Below are 26,723 nucleotides of genomic sequence, written 5' to 3'. Positions count from 1 at the left end.
TCACGGTGCATCCTATCCTGGTCAACGAAAAATCAGTATCCCATCTCCCATGGCCACGCACGGCTCAAGGTATTCAAATTGTTTGGGTGAAATGTACGTGAAAGGAATATTGATTTATGAAGAATGATATTTCATATTATGTATGCTAAGAATTAGGTACTATACACTTTGTGTGAAATTTGAAATTTTCAATAGGGTTAACCTATTATTTTTAGGGAAGATTATCCTATATATGATTACATGTGTTAGCCGAGACGTGCAACACAAGCTTACTAGTGTGACAAAAGTTTGTGAAATTGAAAAAAAAGTTCATCTGTTTGAAAAAAGGTTAAGAATTTGACAAAAAGTCCACAAATTTGGAAAGAAAGTTTGCAAAATAAAAATTTCATAATTTTGACAAAACAAAGTTCACGAATTTGATAAAAGTTTGTGAAATTCAAAAAATTTCATCGACTTGAAAAAAGGTTAAAGAATTTTTAAAAAAGATAAAAATTTGAATTTTATTTCATGAAATTGATAAAAGTTTGCGATATTGAAAAATATTCATTCATATGAAAAAACATCACAGATTTAAAAGATAAGTTCACAGATTTAAAAAAATGTTCACGAATTTAAGAAAATTAAAAAAGAAAATAGAAAAATAAGAAGAAATAAATAAAAACAAACCGAAGAAAAAAGGCAAAAAGAAAAACAGACAGATAAGATGCACAACAAGATGTATAAAAGAAGAAGCCAGGCACAACAAGGGCGCTGTCCTAGTTGGTTAATGCAGGTGGAGATAAACCAAGAGGTTGGGTGTTCGATACTGCTCATCCACTTATTTTTTGAAGCTTAATAAACAATAAAATAATAAATGGGCCAGGCCCAGGATTGATGGGGGACGTGCGCTAGTTGTCTGATGGGCCGACGGATCTGCTATGTACGTATGCATATAGCTCGTATGCGTTACATACGGAGGTGTCTATACATTATGGTCAAATGACCATACTATCCTTATACGGTTTGTAGAGGGGGAGGGGGGTACCGAAGCATGGCTCTTCGTTGTATCAATTATCTTGGTTAACATAACTTGCAAAACAAAACTAGATTGGTAGGTCCTTAATGTTTAAGGTAATGCGTAGATTGCCATGTGTTATGCTAGCTGGTTTTTGAATACTATGAACTAAGCCTAGGGTGAACATGTTTTCACAAAAAAGAAAGGCCAGGGGTGAACATGAATTCCGACATGATGTTACGAGACTCCTTAATTAAGAGTTCATTCCACCTCCTACACTATGTTTGCAGTTTTTCTTATCTTAATTACTCAGTTTGCATTTTTATGACACAAAATTACCCCATCTAAGGGTTCTGGCCACTTTTGACCCCAAAATTTTTTTGCGGGAAAAACTTCCAATCTATTCATCTTCAATCATGGTAGTACAACGAACACAAGAAATAATAAAAATTACATCCAGATCCATAGACCACCTAGCGGCGACTACAAGCACTGAAGCGAGCCGAAGGCGCGCCGCTGTCATCGCCCCTCCCTCGCCAGAGCAGGGCAAACCTTGTTGTAGTAGACAGTCGGGGAGTAGTCGTGCTAAGGCCCCGTAGAACCAACGCACCAGAACAGCAACCGCCGCGGATGAAGAGTGTAGATCAAAAGGATCCAACCTGAAAACACACGAACGAAGACAAAGGACGAACAGATCCGAGCAAATCCACCAAAGACAGATCCACCGGAGACAAAACTTCACATGCCCACCGACGATGCAAGACGCATCACCAGAACGGGGAGACCTTCATTCCATCTTCAGGGAGCCGCCACCGTCTCGTCTTTCTGAGCAGGACACAAACCCTAACAAAGCTCGAAAAAAGATCTAAAAACGGAGCCCTCCCACCGGCAAGGGCCGAGATCCACTCCGCCTCCATGGCCATAGGGCCACCGGAGACGGGATGGACCGGCATCGGCGCCGGTGGGAGGCAGAAAGCTAGGGTTCTTGGAGGCGGCGGCTAGGTGTGCGTCCTTTTAGGGGAAATATTAATGAGGTTAGAAAGAACAGGGTGCCCACTTTTGACCCCAAAGTTGTTGTACAAAAGGGATCAGCTAATAGATCACGACTACAATAACTAGTCATCAACCCGTGCGTCTGCACGGTCTAGATATTATAGGGATGCATAATTAGGTGCATAATTATAGTAACATTCTATAAATCCTTGATATCATACTAATGGAGAAATGCCTTATTATTCAAATAATGATAACACAAAATATACACATGTATTTTTAGGCTTTAAGATTGTAAAGAGTGCATCCATTTCCCTTTATGTTGCGCACTGACGTTATTTGTGTAAATGAATCCTTCCTATCATTACGGAAAGTACATATCTTTGTGAATTTTATGCCACCTACTAAGTGATGGACGTATGGAGAAAGTATGTATTAGTTTGAACCTTATGGCAAGATACACATGTTCCTGGCCTAGAAAATACTCCTTCCATCTCAAAATAAGTGTCTTACTATAGTACAACTTTGTACTAAAATTAATACAAATTCGAGACACTTATTTTGTGACGGGGTAATAATTTTTATGAATTTGATCCACATTGTAGGTTGCATAAAATAGGTTAAGAAAATTTGGGGCAAACATGTGCGTACACACACTCACTGCTCAACTAAATTGATATAATTATCTGTAGTATCAAATTAGACAATAGAGTGTTTCATACTAATTGAAAAAGCATGTGTATAAATTTAAAATGTAGGCGATTATGAAATATCCCTATTTGGAATACTCAAAAGTCTAGCTTGCCAACCCCTAGCACAAAAACAATGGCAATACTTTAATTTATATTTATTAACATGTTTACAATCATATAAGATTTTTTAGTGTCTAACACATTTTACATAATTTCATAGTTGAGTTATAATAAGGTTATTTCACTTAAAAAATTAATGACCTTTGCAGCGGTGATATTTAGGAGCCGTTACAGAGAGATTTTGTATGTCTGTGTCTTATTTATTTTATCTTGTTTTTTGAAATTTTATTTATCTATTTATCTTGACATGTCTTTGTCTATGATGAGACTGATTTTTTTCAGGTATGTATATTTTATTAACCTGAAGCTTGATGATTCTTTATTTGTACGTTTCAGGGTTTTTTTTCAATACGAAACATGCGTGTTGTTTTTATTTATTTTTGGAACCTGCGACATGAACGTTTTTTAATGGGCCTCGAGCACTTCTTTTTACGTGGCATTTTTTCCTGTCATGAGAGGGGCACAGCCAACAAAAAAAAGAGAAGGCAGGGTGAATTTTGTGTGTGCGTGCTTTTGGGATGTGTATTTTTTATTGAGACATGCCTACGCGTACCTGGGACTTTTTTTTAGGATCGGGACTTCTTTTCTTGTATGTAGATGTGGGTTGTTTTTTTTCATGAAGGCTGTTTTTTCTAAGACGTGGGTGTTGAGGACTTCTTTTCCTTCTCTTTTAACGCGCGAGGACTTCCTTTCTTGTACGTGTGGATTTACGTGGTGTTTCTTTTTTAAAGAAAATAAGATAGCATCTGCTAATAGATCTTTTTTTTTGCGAGTGATCTGTTAATAGATCTTGACCATTAAATTTAAAATCTAATGGCTAAATTAATCTTGCTGATGTGGATTAATATGAAGGGTCGTATGGTGCCTTCAATTAGTAAATATAAGATATAAGATATAAGATACCAGATCTAGACCACAGATTAAACGGCCTGCTGCCCGCAAAAAAGAAAAAGAAAGATAAATGGCATGCTATGAGATTATTATTTTTTTTTATTGTCAAAATGCTACGAGATAAGGGAAAAAAAGAACCAATCATTATTCTTTTGGCTGGGTTTCCTAGCCATTAGAAGACCGATCTGATGCGTCTTTTCTGGTAATCTATTTGACACATAATGCGTCAAATTGTAAGACTTCAGAAAAACGATAGACCGAGCAAGCGACAGATGGGCCGGCCCATTCAGCAGTATCTGTATCAGATTTTAGAATTTTTCTGGTTTTTACTGGTTTAGGGAACCTTCTAGAAGGTTTTTACCCGTTTGGTTTTCTTTTCTTTTTTATAAAAAAATGTTAAGAAAATGAAAAAAGGTTTGAAATTTATGAAAAATGTTCAGGATTACTTAAAATATTTGGATTTTCAGAACATGGTTCTGGTTTAAAAATAGTTACCATTTTTAGGAAAAATTTGCGAATATCCAAAATTATCCGCAATTTTTCAAATATAATAATCAAGAATTTTAGAAAATATTTAGAATTTCAAAGAATATTCTCGTTTTAGTTTTTTCACAATTCAAAACGTTCCTGTTATTTGCAAAAAGAAATTAATGATGAAAAACGTTTGCTAGAATGCCTGACTACAGTGCTTCGATGAACCACAGCGCCAAAATGTTGCTACAGTGTCGTCAAGTTGCTACTGTACGCACAGGAAAAAAGAGAAGAACCGAAGCACGTGGATGTCGCTTAATGGCCCGTCCATTTGCTCGTGCGTTGTGCTGCGATTGTTGTCTATTTGATGCAAAATGCGTCACATAGGATTTCCTGTCTTTTCTTTGTGTCCGTGTCGACTAATGCCCAGCAATGAACAAAGACCTAGTCCCATCGTAAAAGAAAAAAACAAAGCCCAATTTGTGACACTGATAGTCAGATGCACAATGACCTATATAAGCTTAACCCCGCCGTAAATTAAGCTCAATGATTTTGATTAGTTTTTGTAGACAGGATCAATGAACCAGCTGGGCATGTGCGTATATAAAAGCGCTTGCATCTGTATTGTGTTCAATAAAAAAGCTTGCATCCTTTTCAATACAAAATAATGAATCAGCTGGGTATATGCATCAAACAATGCACAGGCCGGGAGTACATGCATCATTTATTTAAATATAAATGATGATTAATATTTTAAAGAGCTAGAAACATTTTAATTAAGTGAACATTATTTGATAATGCTGGAATATATTTTGAAATACATGATAAAGTGAACATTATTTGATAAGTTCTGAATACTTTTTAAATACATGAACATTTTTAACATGGCATTAACATTTAGAGAAAAATGTAATATTTTTCTAGATTTAATGAACATATTATAAAATACGAGAACACTTATTCAAAACTTACATTTTTTTTATTTTAACCAGGTTACGTAAGATTTTAGCATGTATTCCAAAATGCATATACACTTAGAACATTTTGAAATATATATAAAAGGAAAAAAAAGAAAGGGCCTGGCTCATTTATTTGCTACAGGCGAGGCATAGCACCACCCAACTATATGTACGGTTTGGACTGGATTTGGTTTGGATTACAAACCATTCCCCCAACTTCCGTTTCTGCCATCCATCATATCTCTCGGGTCTGCCCGCCGGCACCTAGTAGATAGAAAGCATCCAAAGAAAATACCCGCCGAACAAACAGCTCACAATAAAAAGTAGAAAGCATCCAGAGAAAATACATACTCGAGAAAACAAGGATGTAAAATCATGCATCATCTCACTACGGTAGTTTGCATATCGATAATAATCACTCCATGTATAGCTAACAGTTGGTCCACAGCACAGATGAAACATCTCATGACATAGCAGCGGCATGCACGAACATCCCATGACAGAGCTGCTGATGCACACCCAACAGTATTTTTGCAATTTGCACAGGCAGGCCTCTCCTATCTGGATCTGGAACTGGGAAGACAATATACATATAGCTGTCGCTGCATTTCTGTAGTTTTTCCTCTTTTGGATTTGGTTGGCAAATTAAAGCTTCACAACACCAAACAGGAACTGTAAATAACAATGAAAAACACCAAATTAAAGTTTGGAGAGTGAGCTGTCCAACTCAGTGTGGAATTATTCAACATGTCCGTCCAGAGAGTCACCTCAAGCATCACCAAGCAACTGACCAGAAGGACCGGTGACCCGGACGGTACCTAGTATTTTCCACACGTAGGCCCAAGATGTGTAAAATTTGTTGCTTCGTGATGGCCACATTAACAAGTATACAAAGAAAAGCAGTGATACAATAGACAAGTTACATTCATGAATGAATGAATGAAGCATTGCCAGGAAAAAAAATGGTTGAGTTGAAACTAATAATCTTACTTATGGTGTCAGAGCTGACAGCCGGGGAATATAAAGCAGGGGTTCCTCTCGTCAGGCAGAACAGAAGAGCCATGGCATTTAATTCCTTTCTGAATCACATTAGTTGACAAATACTTTCATGGTACAACGACATTAGTCAGTCTGCTTGAGAGCTCTTGTGCCATCAAAATATATATGCGCTGGAACCTCACTAGGTCCGGGGAATTCACTGTTAAATCAATGTACGTTGCTGTTATTAATTCCAGCTCCATCCCGACCTCCAAGCATGTGTGGGATGTTAAAGTTCCTTTGAAGATTAAGGTGTTTACGTGGTTTCTCCATAAACAAGTTATCTTAACAAAGGATAATTTAACAAAGCGTAATTGGACAGGTCCTACTAGGTGTAGTTTCTGTGATCAGGGTGAAACCATTAAGCATCTATTCTTTGATTGCCCACTAGCTAGAATTCTTTGGACAACTGTTCATGTGGCTTTCAATATTACTCCACCAAATTCGGTGAACATGATGTTTGGAGCTTGGCTTAACAGGGTAGAGCCCGGGTTAGCTAAGCATATTCGCGTGGGGGTGTGCGCCTTAGTGTGGGCGCTTTGGAATTGCAGAAATGATCTTATTTTTAACAGAACAACAAACACTCATGTTTTGCAGGTTATCTTCAGAGCCACGGCACTTATCCGTTCCTGGTCGCTACTCACTCCGACGGAGGCCAGGGAGCGTTTGGTTACTGGTGCTATCCGATGGGAGACGGTAGCACGGGATATCTTCAGCCGGTTTGGATGGCGGTCATGTAATAGGATAGGCAATTAGTTTACCTGTCTTTTGTTCAGCCAACCGGTTGTGGTTTATCCTTTGTTGGTCTAGCTTATGTATCTAGCCTTTGGGCTCTGTGTGAGCCTTGTCGTTTGTTTTTTAGTTTGCTACTACTGAGACTTCGAGACCTTGTGGATGTTTTATTTTCAATAAGATGGCCGTATGCATCGTGCTGATGCAGAGGCCGGGGATCCCCCTTTTCAAAAAAAAAAAAACAGAACGAATCCTAGCGAGATTGGTCTCTTCCTTGAGCTCTGCCTCCTTTTTTCGCATTGTGAAATTGGTTTTGCGTGAGATTCGGAAAGCCCAGAACAGCCTCGATGTAAGCCTACATGCATGATAGACACGATGTCATGTGGATTCCGGCTGCATGTTATATGGCACGATGAAAATTGCCTGTTTGAAGAGATATTTTTCAAGTTAAGCAGTGCAGTAGAAACAGAGGAGAACCAATAAGGAGTGGGAGGCAAAATTGGAAGACACAATCTAAAATCATGCTGCAATCAACTTACTAATTTGTAGTAACAAGTTGCAGTAATTAATGGATCTATACAACAACCAGTCAATGCATACCTGACAAACCATACATCGCAGCACAGCAGAAACATCAGATGTCGTAGCAGCGGCTCGGAGCTGATGGGGAATAGCAGGGGCTCCTCTGCCCGGGCAGAACAGTAATTATTTCACACGCACTAGTAGAGTCGAACAACATTAGTCAGTCGGTACTTCTAGCGCTGTTCCACCATCAAAACATATATGCTCATTGAGAATCCCAGCGATAGCTTGGTCCGAAAGAAACTGCTCCTTGCAGCTAGCCATTTCCTTGAGCTCTGCCTCATCTTTTCGCATCGAAACTGCTACGCAGACGACGGCTGCCGAATGAACTATGCACGATGGAGGATTTGACGATGATGTCCAGGTTTGCAGAACGAATGGACGGCTTGATGTTGTGCGTCGTCCGGGAATCGTTCAAAAATTATCGTGTGTATAGCATCGTTCTTTCGCATTGTGAAATTCATCTTGTGCCAGATTAGGCAAGCCAGGTGCAGTGATGTAAGCCTGCGCGCATGGTTTACTAGTTCATGAGATGGATGTTAAAAGCACCACTAAAATTGCAACTTGAAGTGATATTTTCTTTCAAGTTCAGCAAATAGTAGAAGCAGACAAGAGAGCCAAAAATAAGCTGTATTCAACGATCCAAGTGTTGTGCAGCCAATCATGAAAGGTAAGCCCCTTTAATTAGTTGTTCGATGCAAGTTGAGCTTCTAAAAGCTGAGAAGAAAAACTCTGAGCTACAAATAAGACTGCATCTTCATCTACAAAAAAGACTGCATTTTATAAGAAAAAAATGGCTATGTACGCTTCTTCCATTGAAAAACTGTATAGAAAGAAAATACAAGTGCTAATGCATGGTACAACCATTTGGGCACGGTATGCTTGCAAGTTGCAGCTACGCGCAGGCTCTCGCACGAGCGCGTGGGGCACCAGCATCATTACTAGTGGAAATAGTCATCTCATGAACCATGCAGAACATTATGAATGTCTTTACAAAACCAGATTAATAAGCTACTACTCCCTCTGTAAACTAATATAAGAGCGTTTAGATCACTATTTTAGTAATCTAAACACTCTTATATTAGTTTACGGAGGAAGTAGTATATATATCCTCGATGTACATGCTGCTCCCAGTGAGTTCAGCACGGCAAAATTAGACTGCAAGGGATGCGGGCCCATTGGAGACTCACCTGAAGCAACGTTTACACAGCAACCAATCAGGAAGCACACCGGATATTACTCCCTCCGTCCGGAAATACTCGTCATCAAAATGAATAAAAGGGGATGTATCTAGATGTATTTTAGTTCTAGATACATCTCTTTTTATCCATTTTGATGACGAGTATTTCCGCACGGAGGGAGTAGTATTTTGCAGTTTTCACAGGCAGGCCAAAGATGCGTGCTCCTCTCTGGAAGACGGTAGCCACATTAGCAGGTACAACAAGTAAAAGCAGTAACACAATAGATAAATTACATACATGAATGGATGAAGCATTGCCAAAACATGATTGAGTTGAAATAATAACCTTATGAGGTCGTGGCCGGGAAGCTGACAGGGAATAGCAGGCTCGCAGCTCTCCTCGGGCAGAAGAACCATGGCGTTTAATTCCTTTCTAAATCACACGAGTGATTATTGACAAGCACTAGAGTAGAACAACATTAGTCAGTTACTCGAGAGCTCTTCCACCATCAAAATATGTTCCTTGAGAATCCCAGCGAGCTTTGTCTGAAAGAAACTGCCCCTTATAATTTGCCCTCTTCCTTGAGCTCTGCCTAGTTTCCCGCATTGTGAAATTCATCTTCTGCGAAACTGTGACGTAAGCCTGCATGTATGATTTACGAAGCCATGTAGATGTCAGCTGGATGGTATGGCAAGATGAAATTTGTATGCTGGAAGAGACATTTTTTTCAGGTTAATTATAAGCAGTAGAAACAGAGAAGAGAATCAATAACAAGTTGTACTGATAGTCATTCCAAGTCTGTTGTGCAGCTAACCATGAAAGACAAGTCCCTTACCTCCTCTGCGACGCCCTTGGCGCTGGGATCACCGGCGGAAGATGCTATCGAGCACCTCACGACACCGACATCAGCTTCTTCCCGCTCTTCAGGTCGTCGGGGTGTCATCTTTTCTCCGGCGGTGCGTGCAGATCATGAGTCGGCGTTGGCGACGCTTCGGGCGATGTCTTCAGTACCGCCGTCGCAGATTGAGCAGGCTGCTCCTCCGATCGCTGCCCTGGAGAGCGAGCTGCAGCCTTCATGGTCCCCCTCTGCAGCGCCGGGGCCGGCGCTGTCTCAAGCGTCGCCACCGGGGGACGAGGAGGCTGCTCTTGCTGCCCCTGTTTTGGAGGGCGATCTGCTCTGTTCTTCGATTACCGCTGTGTTGCCGGACCCGTCTACTCCTCCCTTCCGGTCCTCTGGGATGCGGGCTGCTTCGGAGCTGTCTTCAACGCCTAGACGTACCGGCCGCCACGTCGTGGGGGCTGATGGGGCCTCTGCCACCGATGAGGATTCCATGCAGAGGGCCATGAGTAGAACGGCATCGCGGAATCTCGACTTTGATGGTACGTCTTCGTGCAAATCATTTCTATCTTTTGATAAAGCCAAAATGTCTTCAAATATTGCTAGTCTTGGTATATCCTTGGGTAAAAATGATGCTGTAGTTGATTTCTTAGTTAAAGCTCTTAAGCAAATGGAGGTCGACCGGTTTACGGTTGCTCCTAAAACGCTTCTCACGGCGGACCCATTAGTTTCAGATGAGGAGGATGAGGAGTCCGATGCCAACCCTGGAGGCAGACTCCTCTCTCATCTGGTTAATGATTCTACAGAGGTAGACTTTGAAGACACCATGCGTGATACGATGCTTTATGAGCTCGTTGCATCGGTTCGTAAGAACAAGTCTAACTCTGGCAGTAAAAAGGGTCGCCCTAAGAAGAAGACCAAAGTATCCAAACGTAACAAAGTTTCCCCATGAAAGGAATGTTTTGGAATAGCAGAGGTCTTGGGGACTTGGCTAAGTACAAACATATTTCCGATTGCGTTAGAGATCATGCCCTCGACTTCGTGGCAATCTCTGAGTGCAGTAAGCAAGACTTTCCATCGCGTGATTTGGACCATTTTTCATGTGGCAAAGATTACGAATGGCATATCCTGCCGCCTTCAGGGAGGTCCGGAGGTATCCTTTTAGGAATACACTCTACTTACTTGGAACTTCTGTCAACTTCAAAGGGGGAGTATCATATTAAATTCCACCTGAGAAATAAGTCTGATAATTTCATTTGGAGTCTGGTTGCCGTATATGGAGCCGCTCAAGATGAATTTAAAGCGGCTTCCTAAAAGAACTTGTCAACACCTGCAGAGAAAATCCTCACCCTATGTTACTTGGGGGGGACTTCAATATTCTGCGGTATAGGCAGGATAAAAACAATGATAGGTTCAACACTCGATGGCCCTTTCTTTTTAATGCGGTCATTGACAGTCTTGATCTGCGGGAACTCTCCCTCTCGGGGCGTCAATTTACCTGGGCCAACAATAGATCTACCCCGACTTTCGAAAAACTCGATCGGGTCCTAGTCACTACAGACTGGGAATTTAAATATCCATTAGCATCAGTAAGAGCTTTGGAGAGAATTGAGGCCTTATCGGACCATGCTCCTTTGCTCACTGATTTTGGCCAACCTGCTACCACGTCGAGCCGCCATCAGTTTAAATTTGAACTGGGGTGGCTCACTAGAGAGGGCTTCCCGGATTTGGTTAAAAAGGTGTGGTTACGCCCAACACGGGGCGATACACCGATTCAGTGTTGGAACAATCGCATTAGGGCGTTGCGCCAATTCCTCCGTGGCTGGGCTAAACATACCGCCGGGATTTATAAGAAAGAGAAGCTGCGACTATCCGTCTTGATAGACTCCTTAGATAAAACCGTGGAGGTGAGGCCTTTATCTGCGGACGAGATTGAACAAAAAAGTCATCTCAATGAGCAGCTAGCCCGCCTCTTACGCGAAGAGGAGATCAAATGGTACCAACGGTGCAAGACTGACTCGTTGGTACTTGGGGATGATAACACGAAGTACTTCCAAATGTTAGCCAATGGTAGACATAGAAAGAAACGAATTTTCACCCTGGATCAGGATGAGGGCCGCATTGAGGGGGACGGTCCGCTAAAGGACTTTATTACAAAATACTATAAGACTTGTTTGGTCCGTCCTCGGAAACTACGCTGGAGTTGGATGAGTCTCTTTGTCATGACATTCAGCAAGTTTCGGCTGCGGAAAATGAATTCCTAACCTCTGCATTCACTGAGGAGGAAATTCGGACTACGGTTTTCCAAATGGATCATAACAAATCTCCGGGACCGGATGGTTTTCCGGCGGAGTTTTATCAATTTTTTTGGGATATGTTAAAGTCTGATCTAGTTCAATTGTTTAATGAACTGCATGCTCATAGACTAGACATCTCCAGAATAAATTTTGGTGAAATTATTCTTTTACCAAAGACAAAGGATGCCAATCGGATTCAACAGTATAGACCGATTTGCTTATTAAACGTGAGCTTTAAGATTTTCACCAAGGTCGCGACCAACCGTTTGAATGGGGTCGCAGACCATGTAGTGAAACATTCTCAGACGGCTTTCATGCAAGGACGGAACATTTTAGACGGTGTTGCTGTTCTCCATGAAACAGTTCATGAGCTTCACCGTAAAAAGTTGAACGGTGTCATCTTTAAGATTGACTTCGAGAAAGCTTATGATAAGGTGAAGTGGCCTTTTTTGCTCCAAACTCTTCGCATGAAAGGGTTTTCTGACACTTGGTGCCGATGGGTTGAGAGTTTTGTGTCTGGAGGTAGTGTGGCTATCAAGGTCAACGATGACATAGGCAATTATTTCCAGACTAGGAAGGGGCTTCGTCAAGGCGACCCCGCATCTCCTATCCTTTTCAACATCGTGGCTGATATGCTAGTTACTCTCATCGAGAGGGCCAAACTAGCTGGACAAATCACCGGGGTCATTCCTCATCTAGTAGAAGGAGGCCTCTCAATTTTGCAGTACGCGGACGACACAATTCTGTTTTTGAATCACGACCTTGAAAAGGCCAGAAACCTCAGATTGGTATTATGTGCTTTTGAGGAGCTCTCGGGCCTGAAGATAAACTTTCATAAGAGTGAACTATTCTGTTTTGGCGAAGCCGCAGAAAATTCACAAGATTATGCGGAGATATTTGGATGCCATTTAGGCCAATTTCCGATTAGATATCTAGGTATTCCTATTCATTATCGGCGTTTGACAATCGCTGAATGGAAACATGTTGAAGAAAGACTGGAGAAACGGTTGGCGAGCTGGAAGGCCAAACTCCTATCCTATGGGGGCCGACTAGTTCTTATCAACTCGGTACTTACCAACATGGTTCTTTATATGCTATCTTTTTTTCATCTGCCAAAAGGTGTTCTCCAACGCCTTGATTATTTTAGATCAAGGCTTTTTTGGCAGAGTGAAAATGAAAAAAAGAAATATCGCTTGGCTAGGTGGAATATTATATGTCGGCCCAAAAGTCAAGGGGGACTCGGAATCCAGGATCTTGAGATCAAAAACATTTCATTGCTCAGCAAATGGGTATACAGATTACTCACTGAGGATGGTGTTTGGCAGGAGATCATTCGTAATAAATACGTTGGGTCCAAAGCAATCTCCCAGGTTTACTGGAAACCAGGTGACTCTCATTTTTGGAGTGGGGTTATGAAAGCTAAGGAATTCTTCTTCCAATTTGGCACCTTCTCTGTCAGGGATGGCTCCCAGATTCGATTCTGGGAAGACACCTGGCTAGGGACTACTCCTCTAAATGTGCAATACCCAAGCTTATATCGAATAGTTAGACATAAGTTTGTCACGATCAAGCAGGTATTGGGACAAGTAAACCCGGATATTTCTTTTCGCAGAACGATTTCTGGACCTCGTTTGAATGCATGGAACGATCTGCTGACTCGTTTGGAAGCTGTCCAACTGTCGGCTGAATCGGACATCTTTAAATGGAACCTGCATCTGAACGGAAGATTTTCGGTTAAATCCATGTACGATGCACTGGTTCATAACGAGGTTCCATCTGATAATAGAAAATTGTGGAAGCTTAAGATTCCTCTAAGAGTGAAGATTTTCCTTTGGTTTCTCAACAAAGGAGTTATCTTAACTAGGGATAATTTAGCTCGACGAAACTGGCAAGGCAGCAAAAAATGTGTTTTTTGCAATCATAATGAATCCATTAAACACCTATTTTTTGATTGCAAATTCGCTAGATCGGTATGGGCAATAGTCCAAATTGCTTCGAATCTATACCCTCCACGCAGCGTACGGAATATGTTCGGGAATTGGCTGAGGGGAATAGATAAACAATTTTCTAAGCTAATTCTTGCGGGGGCGGCTGCCTTATGTTGGGCGTTGTGGCTAACCAGGAATGATATTGTTTTTAATCATAAAAGTGTTTCATCTCCTATGCAGGTAATTCATATATGCTCGTGATGGCTCCGTATATGGTCTATCCTGCAGAGGCCGGAGGACAGAGACTTTTTTATGATGGCTTCTACCCGGTTGGAGTGCTCGGCCAGGGACATTTTCTACCCCCATGGATGGCGGTGTGACCTTCGGATAGGCCCGGCATCACCTTAGGCCTCTTTTATCTTTTTTCGCTACTGCTGGCGTTCCGCCTTTTTGTTTTGTTTTTTGGGATCTGGTACTTTGGCTGTGTGCATCTAGATATGCAGAGGCCGGGTTATCTTTGATGCGGTTGTATCAACTCGATAGTTCAATTCAATGAAAAGCCCTTTATCGAAAAAATTGTATAGAAAGAAGAAGAAAAAAGTGGTAATGCCGCTTACCTCCTCTGCAGCAGCTGGGACCAACAGGACAGCCTCCAACACAGGTAGGGAGTATGTAGGCACCGGTAGCAATGATATTCAGGTGGCTGGGTGACAATGTCCTCAGAGATTGAGCTCTGCATAAGAGACCACCGATATCGTACAACAGCTCAGCTGAATTCGACTCTAGAGTTGGTACAAATCTTGTGGGCATCCTCCCTTTGGGACCTCGCAGCCAGACTTGACATCCTCAAAGCAGAGAGATTCTGTATACTTTCAGGCAAAGATGTCATTTTGGGGCAATCCTTGATCTCAAGTTCTTCTAGAGAAGTCAGCTGTCCCAACCATTCAGGTAATGTCTCCAGCCCTTTGCACTCTACCAATATCAATATTTTAAGAGCGGTGAGGTTCATCATGCTTTCAGGTAAGGATGTCACGCTGGGGCAATCGCGAACTGAAATTATTTCTAGAGAACCGAGGTGGCCCAACCATACTGGCAGTGTCTCCAGGTCCTTCAACTTAGATAAATGTAGTACAGTGAGAGAACTGAAGCATCGCATGACCTCTGGCAAAGAACTCAAGCCACTGATGGATGTTAACTGAAATAACTCAAGGGTGGGGAAGTGTTGAAGTCTATCCCACTTGTCTTCAGAGAAACTACAACTCTCTAGAACCATCGTACAAGGAAGTATGGAAGACGAGAGCTTTCCAAATCCCCCTTCAGGCAAAACTGTCTCGTTGTTTCTCAGAAACCAATGCATACTTCTTGGGGGATATGGAAGGAACTTCAGCTTTTGGCAGTTCACTACCTGCAAACAGTGCAAATTAGGGATTAGAAACTCTTCATTTTCTTCACTTGACTCTGTTGTCCACCATTCCACCAAATTCTCCATCAATTACAATAGCAGTACTCTTAGTTTTATACATGGTCTGCCCTCTCCATAGAATTCCTTGCCAATTTTGCTAATGTTGGGAATGTTCTTTAGAGAGATTCTTCTCAAATTTGGCAGTGCCCCGAATGGAGGAAGACTATCACATTCTTCCAAACCATAAAGAGTCAGTTCACTGAGAAAAGGCAGGTAGGACGAGATCTCAAACATCCAATCAGGGAATTTATTACTCCTATACCCATATAGCGAATAGTTTTCAAGAGTCCGAGGAGGAAGGAGCAAGTTTGAGACTTCCTTCGCCTCCAGCACAGATTCGCCTCCTTTATTTTCCCAGCAAAGTTTTAGTACTCGAATATCTGATTTATCACGCGGTTTGAGACTATCTGCATCTTTTGGACGCTTGACATTCTGAAGGCCTTGAAGTATCAGCTCTGAACAAGTCGATCCCACAAGATCCACCATTCTGCTGCATTCTCCACTCTTTATCTCATGCACTACTTTTCCCACAAGCTTTAGACGCCTTCGAATTTCTTTAACCTTTTCAAGAAAACCAGGGATTGCATTATAAGTCACAAACTGGGTGAGACTAGTCATGTCACTAATGCTATCAGGGCAGTCATCCATCTCTCTAAGGCAATTCATGTGCAGTATGTGAAGCTTAAGGTCACCAAATGAGGAGGGGAGCTCCCTGAGCTTCAGACAGTATGACAGACAGAGACGCCTCAGCTTAGACAACTTGCATATTGACTCAGGCAATAGTCGAAGCTTAGCACAACTTGTTAGGTTCAAATACTGAAGCTCGCCGAGGTCTCCAAAACAGTCAGGGAGTTTTTTGAGATTATGACAATCCGAAAGATCGAGGTGTTTCAACTGATTAAGTTGGCAAAATGATACAGGTAGCAGTGGAACCTTGTAGCAACCAGAGAGGTCCAGGAACTCAAGCTTCTGAAGGTGGCCGAAATCAATTGGCAGGTTTTCTAGCTCATGACAACTAGATAGGTTCAGATGCTCTAAACACGGAAAGCTTACATTGTCAGGTAGTTTGGTGAGCTTCGAACATCCTGACAAGTTTAAGAATGAGAGTTCAAGAAGGCCACCAAATTTATCAGGCAGCTTTTGAAGCTCATAGATTAATTCAGGTATCTCTTGGAGTATAGAACACCCGGATAGATTAAGGAAAAAGAGTTGAGAGAGCTTCCCTAGTGATGCAGGTAGCTTACTGAGGTTGCTACTGCCAGATAGGTCCAAATAGCAGAGTTTGGTGAGGCGACAAATACTGTCTGTTGATGTGAGTTGTCATTATGTAAGGACAGGAGGACTACATTGTAAAAGAACAAAAATATAAATAAAGAGATGTGAGAAGGGGATCGGTAGAAGACCCCAGAATTTTCCCCAATGTCTCCTCTCCTTCATGAACCCTAGTTCACAAATCCATGAGTAACAAGATGGTGTCAGAGCGGGACGAATCCTGTGTGGTTCTCCTGTGATTCCGATTGAGTTTGGTCGTCGGTGGGGTGCTGTGTCGCTCCTATTGTTGGAGGTGCTTCTGCTGCTGGCTTTGCTGTAAGTGTTGGGAAGCGACCTCGATTCTGTCCGAATCAAGTACAATCGGGGAGGCTCCTGCAGCTACCAGTTGAGTTGAATAGAGCTTGGGCGTCTGGACTCCCTCGCCCGCTACAAGCTAATTTTTCTCTCCTGCCATCCGGCGCCGTGAGCAGGTCTAGTTCGTCCCCAACTTGACTCTCGGACTCCTTGAGCATCTGTGTTTTTTATTGCTTTAGAAGAAGAATCAGTGTTGCCTGGAGCTGCTTTGGTGGTCAGCTGGCCGGATTAAACAATACTATTTGCTAGTGTTGCAATCTGAAGTAATTGCCGTACTCTTTGACACATTGTTGAGCTGTACTAGTTGGTTCCTCTTTGTGCTGCACGTGTTTGAGAAGAAGAACCAAGTACTAGTGTTGGAATATATTCTTGCTCACTGAACCATGGGAGATCCAAGTAAAGAAAAAACAGGGGATTCTAGTGTTGATAAGATGTATGAAATATTTAGCAAACTGCTTGAGCACCAGCACCAATCAAAGGCTGCTGCTGAGCCAGTTAAGCATACACTTGAGCCAAATCCAGTCAGACTATCAGGACCTGGTGACTACATCAGTTGGGCACGCCATGCCAAATTGATTCTGAGCGCCAATGACTATGATTATTTACTTGTTGGCAATGAAGAAAGTTTGGAGAAAGGCGGTGCAGGCAGGAAACAAATCAATGATAAAGTACTAGTATGGCTGTTGGGAAGTATGGAACCAAAAATTAGAGAACAAGTGGAAGGCATGGACACTGTTTGTGAGGTCTGGTCATCTTTGAAGAAACAATTTGCAGGGAAAACAAATAAAATGCAAGCCACCCGTATCATGCATGAGTTAACTAATTTGAAGCAGCGCTCAAGATCTGTAACAGAGTATGCAGGTGAAGTAAAGAAATTATACAGAGACTTACATTATCATCACCCTTTTGAACCTGTTCACAAGGATGACTTGGCAATTCATCATGTGTGGTTTGAGTCGTTTGTGAGCAAGCTCTTTCTTGATGGCCTAGACCAGGAACTAAACCTCCGTCGTCAATTGATATTTGCAATGCCTGAGTGGCCTAGTCTTGATGATATTATTTCTAGCATGATTGAGGAGGAGACTCGTTTGGCACAACCGAAGGAGGATGGTCAGGAGCGTGCAGATGCTCGTGCTGCATTATCCGTACAACCTCGTCGTGCTACAAATTCCTTTGGTAAGGTGGATAAAAGCAAATTGCTTTGTGACCATTGCAAGAGAAAAGGACACACCAAGGGTGAGTGTTTTGAGTTGCATGGTTATCCACCTTGGTGGGATAAAGGGAGATCTCGGCTAGGGGGAGCTCGGGGTTCAAACAAAAGACAAGCTAATTACAATGCATCTGCAAGGGAACTACCTGTGGTAGATATGCAAGCTCTTGAGGATTTCAAATCCAAGCTCAAACTCTCTGAAGGCTCATCTTCGTCCCAAGGTTCCTCCAAACTTGATTCTAGCTTTAATGCCATCACCCAAGGTATGGAATCCCACCAAGCCCAGTCAAGGTCATGGATAATTGATACTGGAGCTACTAACCACATGACAGGAGCCTCAAACTTGTTTACTTCCTACACACCTACCTCTGGTAAGGACAAAGTTCGTGTTGCTGATGGTTCCATGGCACCTATTACAGGGCGTGGAACCGTCCAGTGTACCAAGACATTGTCCTTATCACCAGTTCTGCATGTTCCTAAATTTCCTATCAGCCTATTATCAGTTAGCTCCATCACTAGAGCTCTCAATTGTAGATGTTGGTTTGATCCCACCTGTTGTGTTTTTCAGGAGCTTGGGACAGGGAGAGTTCTCGGGACTGGGACCATGCATGAGGGACTCTACTATCTTGATGAAGGGGGAGATGAAATTGCTCTTGCAACCTGCATGTCTCCTACTCAAGAATTGTTACTTCACCACCGAAGATTGGGACACCTCTCTTTTGCTGCTATGTCACGTATTTATCCCTCTCTCTTTAAATTGTGTTCTAGAGAATCCCTTGTATGCGATGCATGTGAATTAGCAAAACATACAAGGGGTACCTATCCTAGCAAGGGTTTGCGAAGTCATAAACCATTTGAAGTAATACATTCTGATGTTTGGGGGCCCTGTGAGGTTTATTCTATTTCTGGACATAGGTGGTTTGTGACTTTCATTGATGGATTTAGTCGTTACACTTGGCTTTACCTTTTGAAGCGTAAAAGTGATGTGTTCCCTGTTTTCAAAGATTTGTGTGCTCTCATTCAAAACCAATTTGGAACAACTATAAAGACCTTACGTTCTGACAACGGTACTGAATATGTTAACATGGAGTTTGGACAGTTCCTTGCATCACATGGCATTGAACATCAAACTACATGCGTAAATACACCAGAACAGAATGGTGTTGCAGAACGTAAGAATAGGCATTTACTTGAAGTTGCTCGTTCACTCATGTTCACCATGAATGTCCCTAAGTTTCTTTGGGGGGAGGCAATAAAAACAGCAACATATTTAATAAATCGTATGCCTCTACGCACTCTTGAGTTTAAGACTCCAGCTGAGTGTCTTTTGAACACAAATGATTTTGTGGTCCCTCCAAAGGTATTTGGTTGTGTTTCTTTTGTGCATGATTATCGAAATTCTGTTGGGAAATTAGATCCCCGTGCCATCAAATGTGTCTTTATGGGCTATTCTCCTTCTCAAAAGGGCTATAGGTGTTGGTGTCCCTCTGAACGTCGGTTCTTTGTGAGTATGGATGTGACCTTTCGTGAACATGAACCTTATTATCTTGGATCAGCCAATGACACTGGCATTGCTCTATCCCCACCTGAAGTAGGACAAGAGGGGGAGAGCAGTGGTGGAGGCACCCTTATTGGATCAATACTTGTCCCTACTCCAGATGCTTCTGCTCTTGATAATAATATTCCTAGACATGGGGAAGAGATAAATCATGAGGAGAGTAACAATTCTGGTCATGGAGACATGCAAGATGCAACAGGAGATTCATTATCACCTTCACAGAATGTTGATCACTCTGCACATGATGACCCAGGTACTGATGATCACTCTCCTAGTCCTATTGCTCCTACTAGCACCATGGGTGAGAGTGATAACCAATTGTCGACATCTGTTCCGCGAGGTAATTTACCCATTGCCTTGAGAAAACCAACTAGAACCTTAAATCTTCCCCCACACCTAAAAGACTACGACGTTGGTTATAAACACAACATAGCCAATTTCATCTCCTACAAACATTGTAGCCCATCCTTTCAGAGCTTCATTACATCTCTAGATTCCACATCCATACCTAATAATTGGGACACAGCCAAGGAGGATCCAAAGTGGAGGGAAGCAATGCTTGAAGAGATGCGAGCTTTGGAAAAGAACAAAACCTGGGAGCTTGTGGATCTACCACCAGGTAAACAACCTGTAGGTTGCAAGTGGGTTTTCAACATTAAGCATACCCCAGAGGGTAAAGTGGATAGATATAAAGCTCGCCTTGTGGCAAAGGGATATACCCAAACATATGGAATTGATTATGAGGAAACATTTGCACCTGTAGCAAAAATGAATTCTGTTAGAACACTCATATCATGTGCAGCAAACTTGAATTGGAACATTCACCAGATGGATGTAAAAAATGCCTTTCTTCATGGCGACCTTCAAGAAGAAGTGTATATGGAGATCCCACCAGGGTTTGAGTCTGGCTATGTTACTAGAAAGGTACTTCGCTTACGTCGCTCCTTGTACGGGCTCAAACAATCGCCAAGGGCCTGGTTTGATAGGTTTCGGCGTGCTATGTTGAGAATTGGGTACACTCAGAGCAATGCAGACCACACCATGTTTTACAAACGCAGAATGAGCAAGGTTGTCGTCCTCATTGTATATGTGGATGACATTGTTATCACAGGTGATGACCAAGAGGAAATTATTCACTTAAAACATCATCTTGCGCAAGAATTTGAAGTCAAGGATTTGGGACACTTGAGATATTTTCTTGGGATAGAAGTATCTAGAGGACCAAAAGGTATTTTCCTTTCCCAAAGAAAATATGTCCTAGACCTACTACAAGAGGCAGGTATGCTTGGGTGTCGTCCAGCTGCAACCCCAATTGAGCAAAACCATCGCCTGTTGAGTGATTCAGGAAAACCCGTGGACCGTGAATGCTATCAAAGATTAGTCGGTAAGCTCATTTACCTGTCTCATACTCGACCAGATATTGCGTTTGCTGTTAGTGTAGTGAGCCAATTCATGCATGACCCAAGATCATCTCATATGGATGCCGTGACTCGAATCCTACGCTATTTGAAGGGGTGTCCAGGAAAGGGTTTACTGTACAGTCATCAGGGAAACCTCCAGGTTGAGTGTTATACTGATGCAGATTGGGCAGGCTCACTGGATGATCGACGATCAACATCTGGGTACTGTACCTTCGTTGGTGGGAATTTAGTTTCATGGCGCAGCAAGAAGCAAACTGTTGTGGCTAGATCCACGGCAGAAGCTGAGTTTCGATCCATGGCACATGGTGTATGTGAAGTATTATGGTTAAAGATTTTACTGACAGAACTAGGGTTGTTCAAGGAATCACCACTAATGCTATACTGTGATAACAAGGCCGCCATAGATATTGCAAATAACCCAATGCAACATGATAGAACCAAACATGTGGAAATTGATCGTCACTTCATCAAAGAGAAATTGGATAGAGGGATAATATGTATGCCTTATGTAAGTTCATCTAGTCAAGTAGCGGATATACTTACAAAAGGTCTACCTGAGAAATCATTCTCTATTTTCTGTAGCAAGATGGGTATGTATGATATATTCACCCCATCTTGAGGGGGAGTGTTGATGTGAGTTGTCATTATGTAAGGACAGGAGGACTACATTGTAAAAGAACAAAAATATAAATAAAGAGATGTGAGAAGGGGATCGGTAGAAGACCCCAGAATTTTCCCCAATGTCTCCTCTCCTTCATGAACCCTAGTTCACAAATCCATGAGTAACAAGACTGTCAGGCAAGGTTTCAAGCAAGGAATTGGAGAGAATAAGAGTTTCCATGTTTTGAAGTGCATGAAAATTCTTCGGAAGTGATGTTATTGGTAAGCCTGTGGCATCAAGATACCTGATTAGCTTCAATTGATTCATGGAAGATGGCAGCACCACAGTACTAGGAGCAGATTGGCCTTTAGCTGAATGTCCACTTAGGTCCAAGACACGTATGTACTTGGATCGAGAAAATGCCTTTTTCGGGAGTTGCAGTCCCCCCAAATCCCTAAAATGGAGTGATCTAAGCTTGCCTGGAATATATTTGAAAATCTTAGGATCAATGTTGAAGTTGGTTAACTGTGCATGTCGGCAGTAACGAGCTCTGTTCCAGCTAGTGCTTTTGGTAGCATCCAGATCAATGGATTCATCAGCAGCAATTATTGATACAAGATCATGTACCAAATCATGCATGACAAGTTCTTGAGGAGCTTTGAAATGCAATGGATTTGGACTAACCTGCAAAGTGAAATGTAAAGCCCCTTGAGAATACGAAATGTTAAAGTGCTGAATTAGTTAGTTGATGCACTGTTTCTTCAAGAAGTGTGGAGTCCTTACACATATTTCACACATTTTTTACTAGGAACCATGGTTTTTTATTAAAAAAATTACGGCACTCAAATCAGGATAACTAATGGAGCATGTAAAGCTAATAAACATATGGATTTTCATACATATTTGTCTAGAAATGTTTTCGGAATTATATAATTTCTCTGGATATCAAGTTTGACTTCTCCTAACTAATTCAATAAGTTCCAACCAATTTAAAACTATATGCAGCTTGCTTACTAACTACAGATTATGAAGATGATTGATTATTCAAGGGACGGCACTGGGCCACCTAACTCTAGCCTCCAGAAATGGAAGCCAAATCTGGTTGGCCACTAGAGCCTTAGACCAGGTTCAAACTGATACTACCAGATGATGAAATTTTAAGTTCTTCCAGAGATCCAAGTTCTGAAGAAATTCAAGTAGGGATCCCTTCCCCACCCCACACCTGGTTGATTGTTCAAAAAAAAAGTTGCCTGTACTGGCGGACGACCTAGAAGAATCTGGACTAGAGGGCCATGGGAGGAGTGTAAGGACTAGTGCTTAACTGCTTATGATCACCCTCACCCGCCACCGAATGTGCTTTAACTGCAATTTTCTTTACTATGATAATCAGTGCATCAACTTCTAAGTCGATGCAGGTTTGTTCCCTTGAAACCGTTCTGTTGTTATGTTAACCCAATAGCTCTAGCAAATAATATCTTGTGGTTTAATTCTCACTAAGTTAACTATATTTAGAAAGCCTAGTTTCTAGAATTATAACATTAATATACATGTAAGGGGTTGCACCGGGAGAAATGTATCTTCCATTTCCAAAAACAAAGGATGGCACAAACTGCCCCTTAAAAAATTAGCACCTAATTAGGAAGCACATAACTTGGTGTACTCTAACTAGGATTGAATCATATTATTGGAGATATTTATAGCAAATAATCTAAATATATATAACACATTTGATTCAAAATCAATAAAATTTATTTAGATTAATAAATTGATGAAAAAATAGATTTTAGTTCTGTGGCACACAATCTAGACATTAGATCGAAGAATCGAAGGACAAGAAATAATCTGAAACTAGAAGAATTGTAAACCCAACATAATCAAAACAAGTAAAATACAAAATTGAGCTTAGTACTAAGAATAATTTAGATTTAGAAATGGATATATTAAATCATTAACATAAATTAAAATCAAAGTGTAGGGCCTATCTAGAACCACAACAGAGTAAAATCCTTGTCTATAAAGTAAGAAACATAATAGTGAAAATGAACAGCCATACAAGAGAATGATGACTATAGGAACTAACCGAAGTGTATCCTGGAATGCGAAGAAAAGACATCCCCAAAAGGTAGTTAATGCACCTTTGACCATCGTGCCTTGAATTGATGTATCCAAGTGCATTCCATTGCTGGATTATATGATTGTTGTCCATGACAAAGCCCTTGGGGAAGGCTGCCAAGTACGTGAAACACATTTTGAATTCTATCTTCATGTAGTAATAGCTCAGCATTAGCCTCTCTAATGTTTCTTTCTGATATCCTTCTTTCAAACCCAAATCAACCTTGGAGTCTCTTATATCTTCCCATGCCTGAACGGTCCTCAGCTCTGACATTACATGCCCAAGAGCATTTGCCACGAGCGGTAAACCCCCACACTTGGCTGCAATTTGCTTTCCAATTTCTTCCAAGCCACTGTGGTCATCATCAGGCCCAAATGCCCTTTGCTTCATTAATTCCCAACAGTCCTCAGGTTTTAAAACACCCAGATTGATTATTTCAGTCACAGTGACTGGGCAAAATTTCCTTCCATTTGCAAGAGAACCAGTGGTCAGTTTTTGCACCACGCTCAGATTTCGAGTAGTTACTATAATCCTGCTACCCTCGCGCCCATGCTGTAACATCTCCTTCAGCTTTTTAAGATTATTTCCATCTTCTTCCCAGAGATCATCCAGAACAATCAAGTATCTTCTTTTAGCAAGTTCTTCTTTTAAATTCCAGCTGTCAAGCTTGATATTGCTTCTCATCATGCTTTCCAGGATGTCCGTCTCAATTTTGTGCAAATCAAACTGCTTGGACACATGGACCCAGACTAAGACGTCAAAGACGCTGACCCTCTTGTCAGCAAGAACTGATTCAACCAATGTTGTCTTGCCTATGCCACCAAGGCCAACAACTGGAATGATGGAGATATCCTGGATGTCATCACCATTATCTTGTCCTTCACTTGTGAGTAGCAGGCTAATTATATTGTCCTTCTCGACACCCCTCCCCGCAATTCCAGATTTGATGTCATCATCATTCGAGTTGTCTGCAAAAGTATCGTTATTTCTGCTCCCTTGTGCCTTTGCTGCTTGAGGCACATGATTGATTGTCTTCTCGCTCTCGGTATCTCTCCCCACTATTCCAGTTTTTATGTCATCACCATCCGAGTTGGCTGCAGAAGTATCATTATTGTTTCTGCTCCATTCTGCATTTGCTTCTTGAGGCACAGGATTGGTTATCTTCCCCTCCTCGACACCCCTTTCCGCCATTCCATTCCGGTTGGCTGCAAAAGTAACATTGTTCCTGTTCCCTTGTGCCGTTGCTGCTCGAGGCACATCATTGAGCCTCATTTTGCCTTCCTTTTCAATCTCGTCTACTTTTTTCATCACGGTCTGCATCTTGTGGGGCATGGTTATTCGCTGCAGGAATTGATTGTGTCTGGAAAACCATATGCTGACCTGCAAAAATCACATCATTTCAGATAAGTTTCAGATCGACTCTTATCCAAGAAGAAGGCTGCATGTTAGTTAGATACTCCCTCTGTAAGTAACATAAGATGTTTTCTGACACTTTCATAGACTCTAAAAACATGATATAAAAAGTTAGAGAGGTAGTACTAAACAAGGAAGTGATAAACAAAGATGGGCTATGGCATAATAATCAGATATACAAAAGCATTTGCTCCAAACACGAGACGATAATCAAAGAACTGGTCCCTGACTTCTTATTTTATTCGATAGGCCTAAATTCGATTCAGATGTCACCCAGGTAGAACCTAGTGCATGAGAGAGGACAGATATCCCTGAAGTACGGTACATACATAGCAGAAAAATACTACTACTCTACAGATTAGTCTCTGTAGGCCGCTGCCGAGGAGATGTGCGAGATGGCTTCTTCTCCTCAAACCGAGACTCCGGTACCCACATCCGCCCTACTCCGTGCTCCTTCTTGAGAATCGCCTGATCTGGCATCCTAAAGATCAGCAGGTCAAAACTGAAGATCCGCCATGGAACTCCTCTACAACTTCCCGGCCACCAGGTCAAAACTGAAGATCCGCCACGGTTGTCGCCGCCACCACCTGACCGACAGCCCCTAGACCCGCCGCCCACAAGGAACCACATATACCTTGGATTGGGTCTTGCTCATGAGTTCATTGGCGTCCAGCTCATCAAGCACGTCCTCCACGTTGAACTTTGTAAGCCACCGCTCGTACACTCTCCCGTGTACTCCTCCCCGGCGCGACTTGTCGTCGGCGTCGAGCAGCACGGCCTCCAGATCTTTCATCTTGTCCTCCATGTCCAGAATGTCCTCTCTGTACCCCCACTGCAGAGTGATCTCCGACGCCGCCTACTCGCCCAGCTTGCCCACGATGTGTTTCGCCACGCCACCCGCAGTCACACCCCCGAGCCCAACCATGGCTGATGGCTACCCAGCCAAGCCAAAGCTACTGCGCGCTCTCTGTATCTCTTTCTGTGTGTGTGCGTGTGTGTGTGACGAGAATGAACGTATGGAGTAGTGCTCTCTGAATCGTAACAGGGAGTTCAGCCAAGTAGAGCAGTAGTAGGAAACTACACAGACCGATTAAAATATGGTTGGGCAAAGCAGCAACGAAAGATGAATTGAATATGCTGTGTCCCTGACTATCTGTCGCGTGCAACCGCGTCCCCAAAGGCGAAATACTCACCAGCAACGCTCACTTTTTCAGCAAGCATAATGGTCTCCACTAGCTAGCTGCAACAACACCCTGTTCACTAGATGCAATTGTCACAAACTCATGTCCCTCTCCACTCACCTGCCTTATTTACAATTTTATTCTAGTATAGTAGCATCAGTAGTTATGTACTACTCACTTCGTCTCAAAATAAGTGTATTTGATTTACTGCAACTTGTATTATGGTATTTTATTTATACTAGCTATATTGCTCGACTACATGTCTACTAGTCACAACACTCTATCGGTTTTATGAATATGTGATACAAATAGCATACTTTTACACTACTCACCCGTCAAGTTCAGCATTGTTGTTTCCCATAAATATATTATATGTGCCTTAAAATTCTTGAAACATCAATCAATCAAAACTAATAATAAAG

The 26,723-nt window shown here is 41.9% G+C and overlaps 1 protein-coding gene and 1 pseudogene across 2 annotated transcripts; one reads left to right on the top strand and one right to left on the bottom strand.

Annotated features, from left to right (window-relative positions):
* Nucleotides 1-14,482: 14,482 nt before the first annotated feature.
* On the bottom strand, nucleotides 14,483-26,195 carry LOC123084021 (putative disease resistance protein RGA1; annotated as a pseudogene).
* Nucleotides 16,536-18,924, top strand: LOC123087438 (uncharacterized). 2 transcript variants are annotated; one of them, XM_044509444.1, is made up of 2 exons: nucleotides 16,536-18,385; nucleotides 18,583-18,924. In XM_044509444.1, exons 1-2 carry the CDS (start codon nucleotides 17,188-17,190, stop codon nucleotides 18,624-18,626), a joined length of 1,242 nt encoding a protein of 413 aa, XP_044365379.1. In that variant the 5' UTR covers nucleotides 16,536-17,187; the 3' UTR covers nucleotides 18,627-18,924. The 2 variants fall into 2 exon arrangements, with proteins under 2 accessions (XP_044365379.1, XP_044365380.1); XM_044509445.1 differs by having other exon boundaries at nucleotides 16,543-18,277.
* Nucleotides 26,196-26,723: the final 528 nt, after the last annotated feature.

Source organism: Triticum aestivum, chromosome 4A (assembly GCF_018294505.1).
Source record: "Triticum aestivum cultivar Chinese Spring chromosome 4A, IWGSC CS RefSeq v2.1, whole genome shotgun sequence".
Classification (NCBI taxonomy): Eukaryota; Viridiplantae; Streptophyta; class Magnoliopsida; order Poales; family Poaceae; genus Triticum; species Triticum aestivum.
Note: the sequence above shows the minus strand (reverse complement) of the source record. Positions and strands in the feature narration are given on the sequence as shown.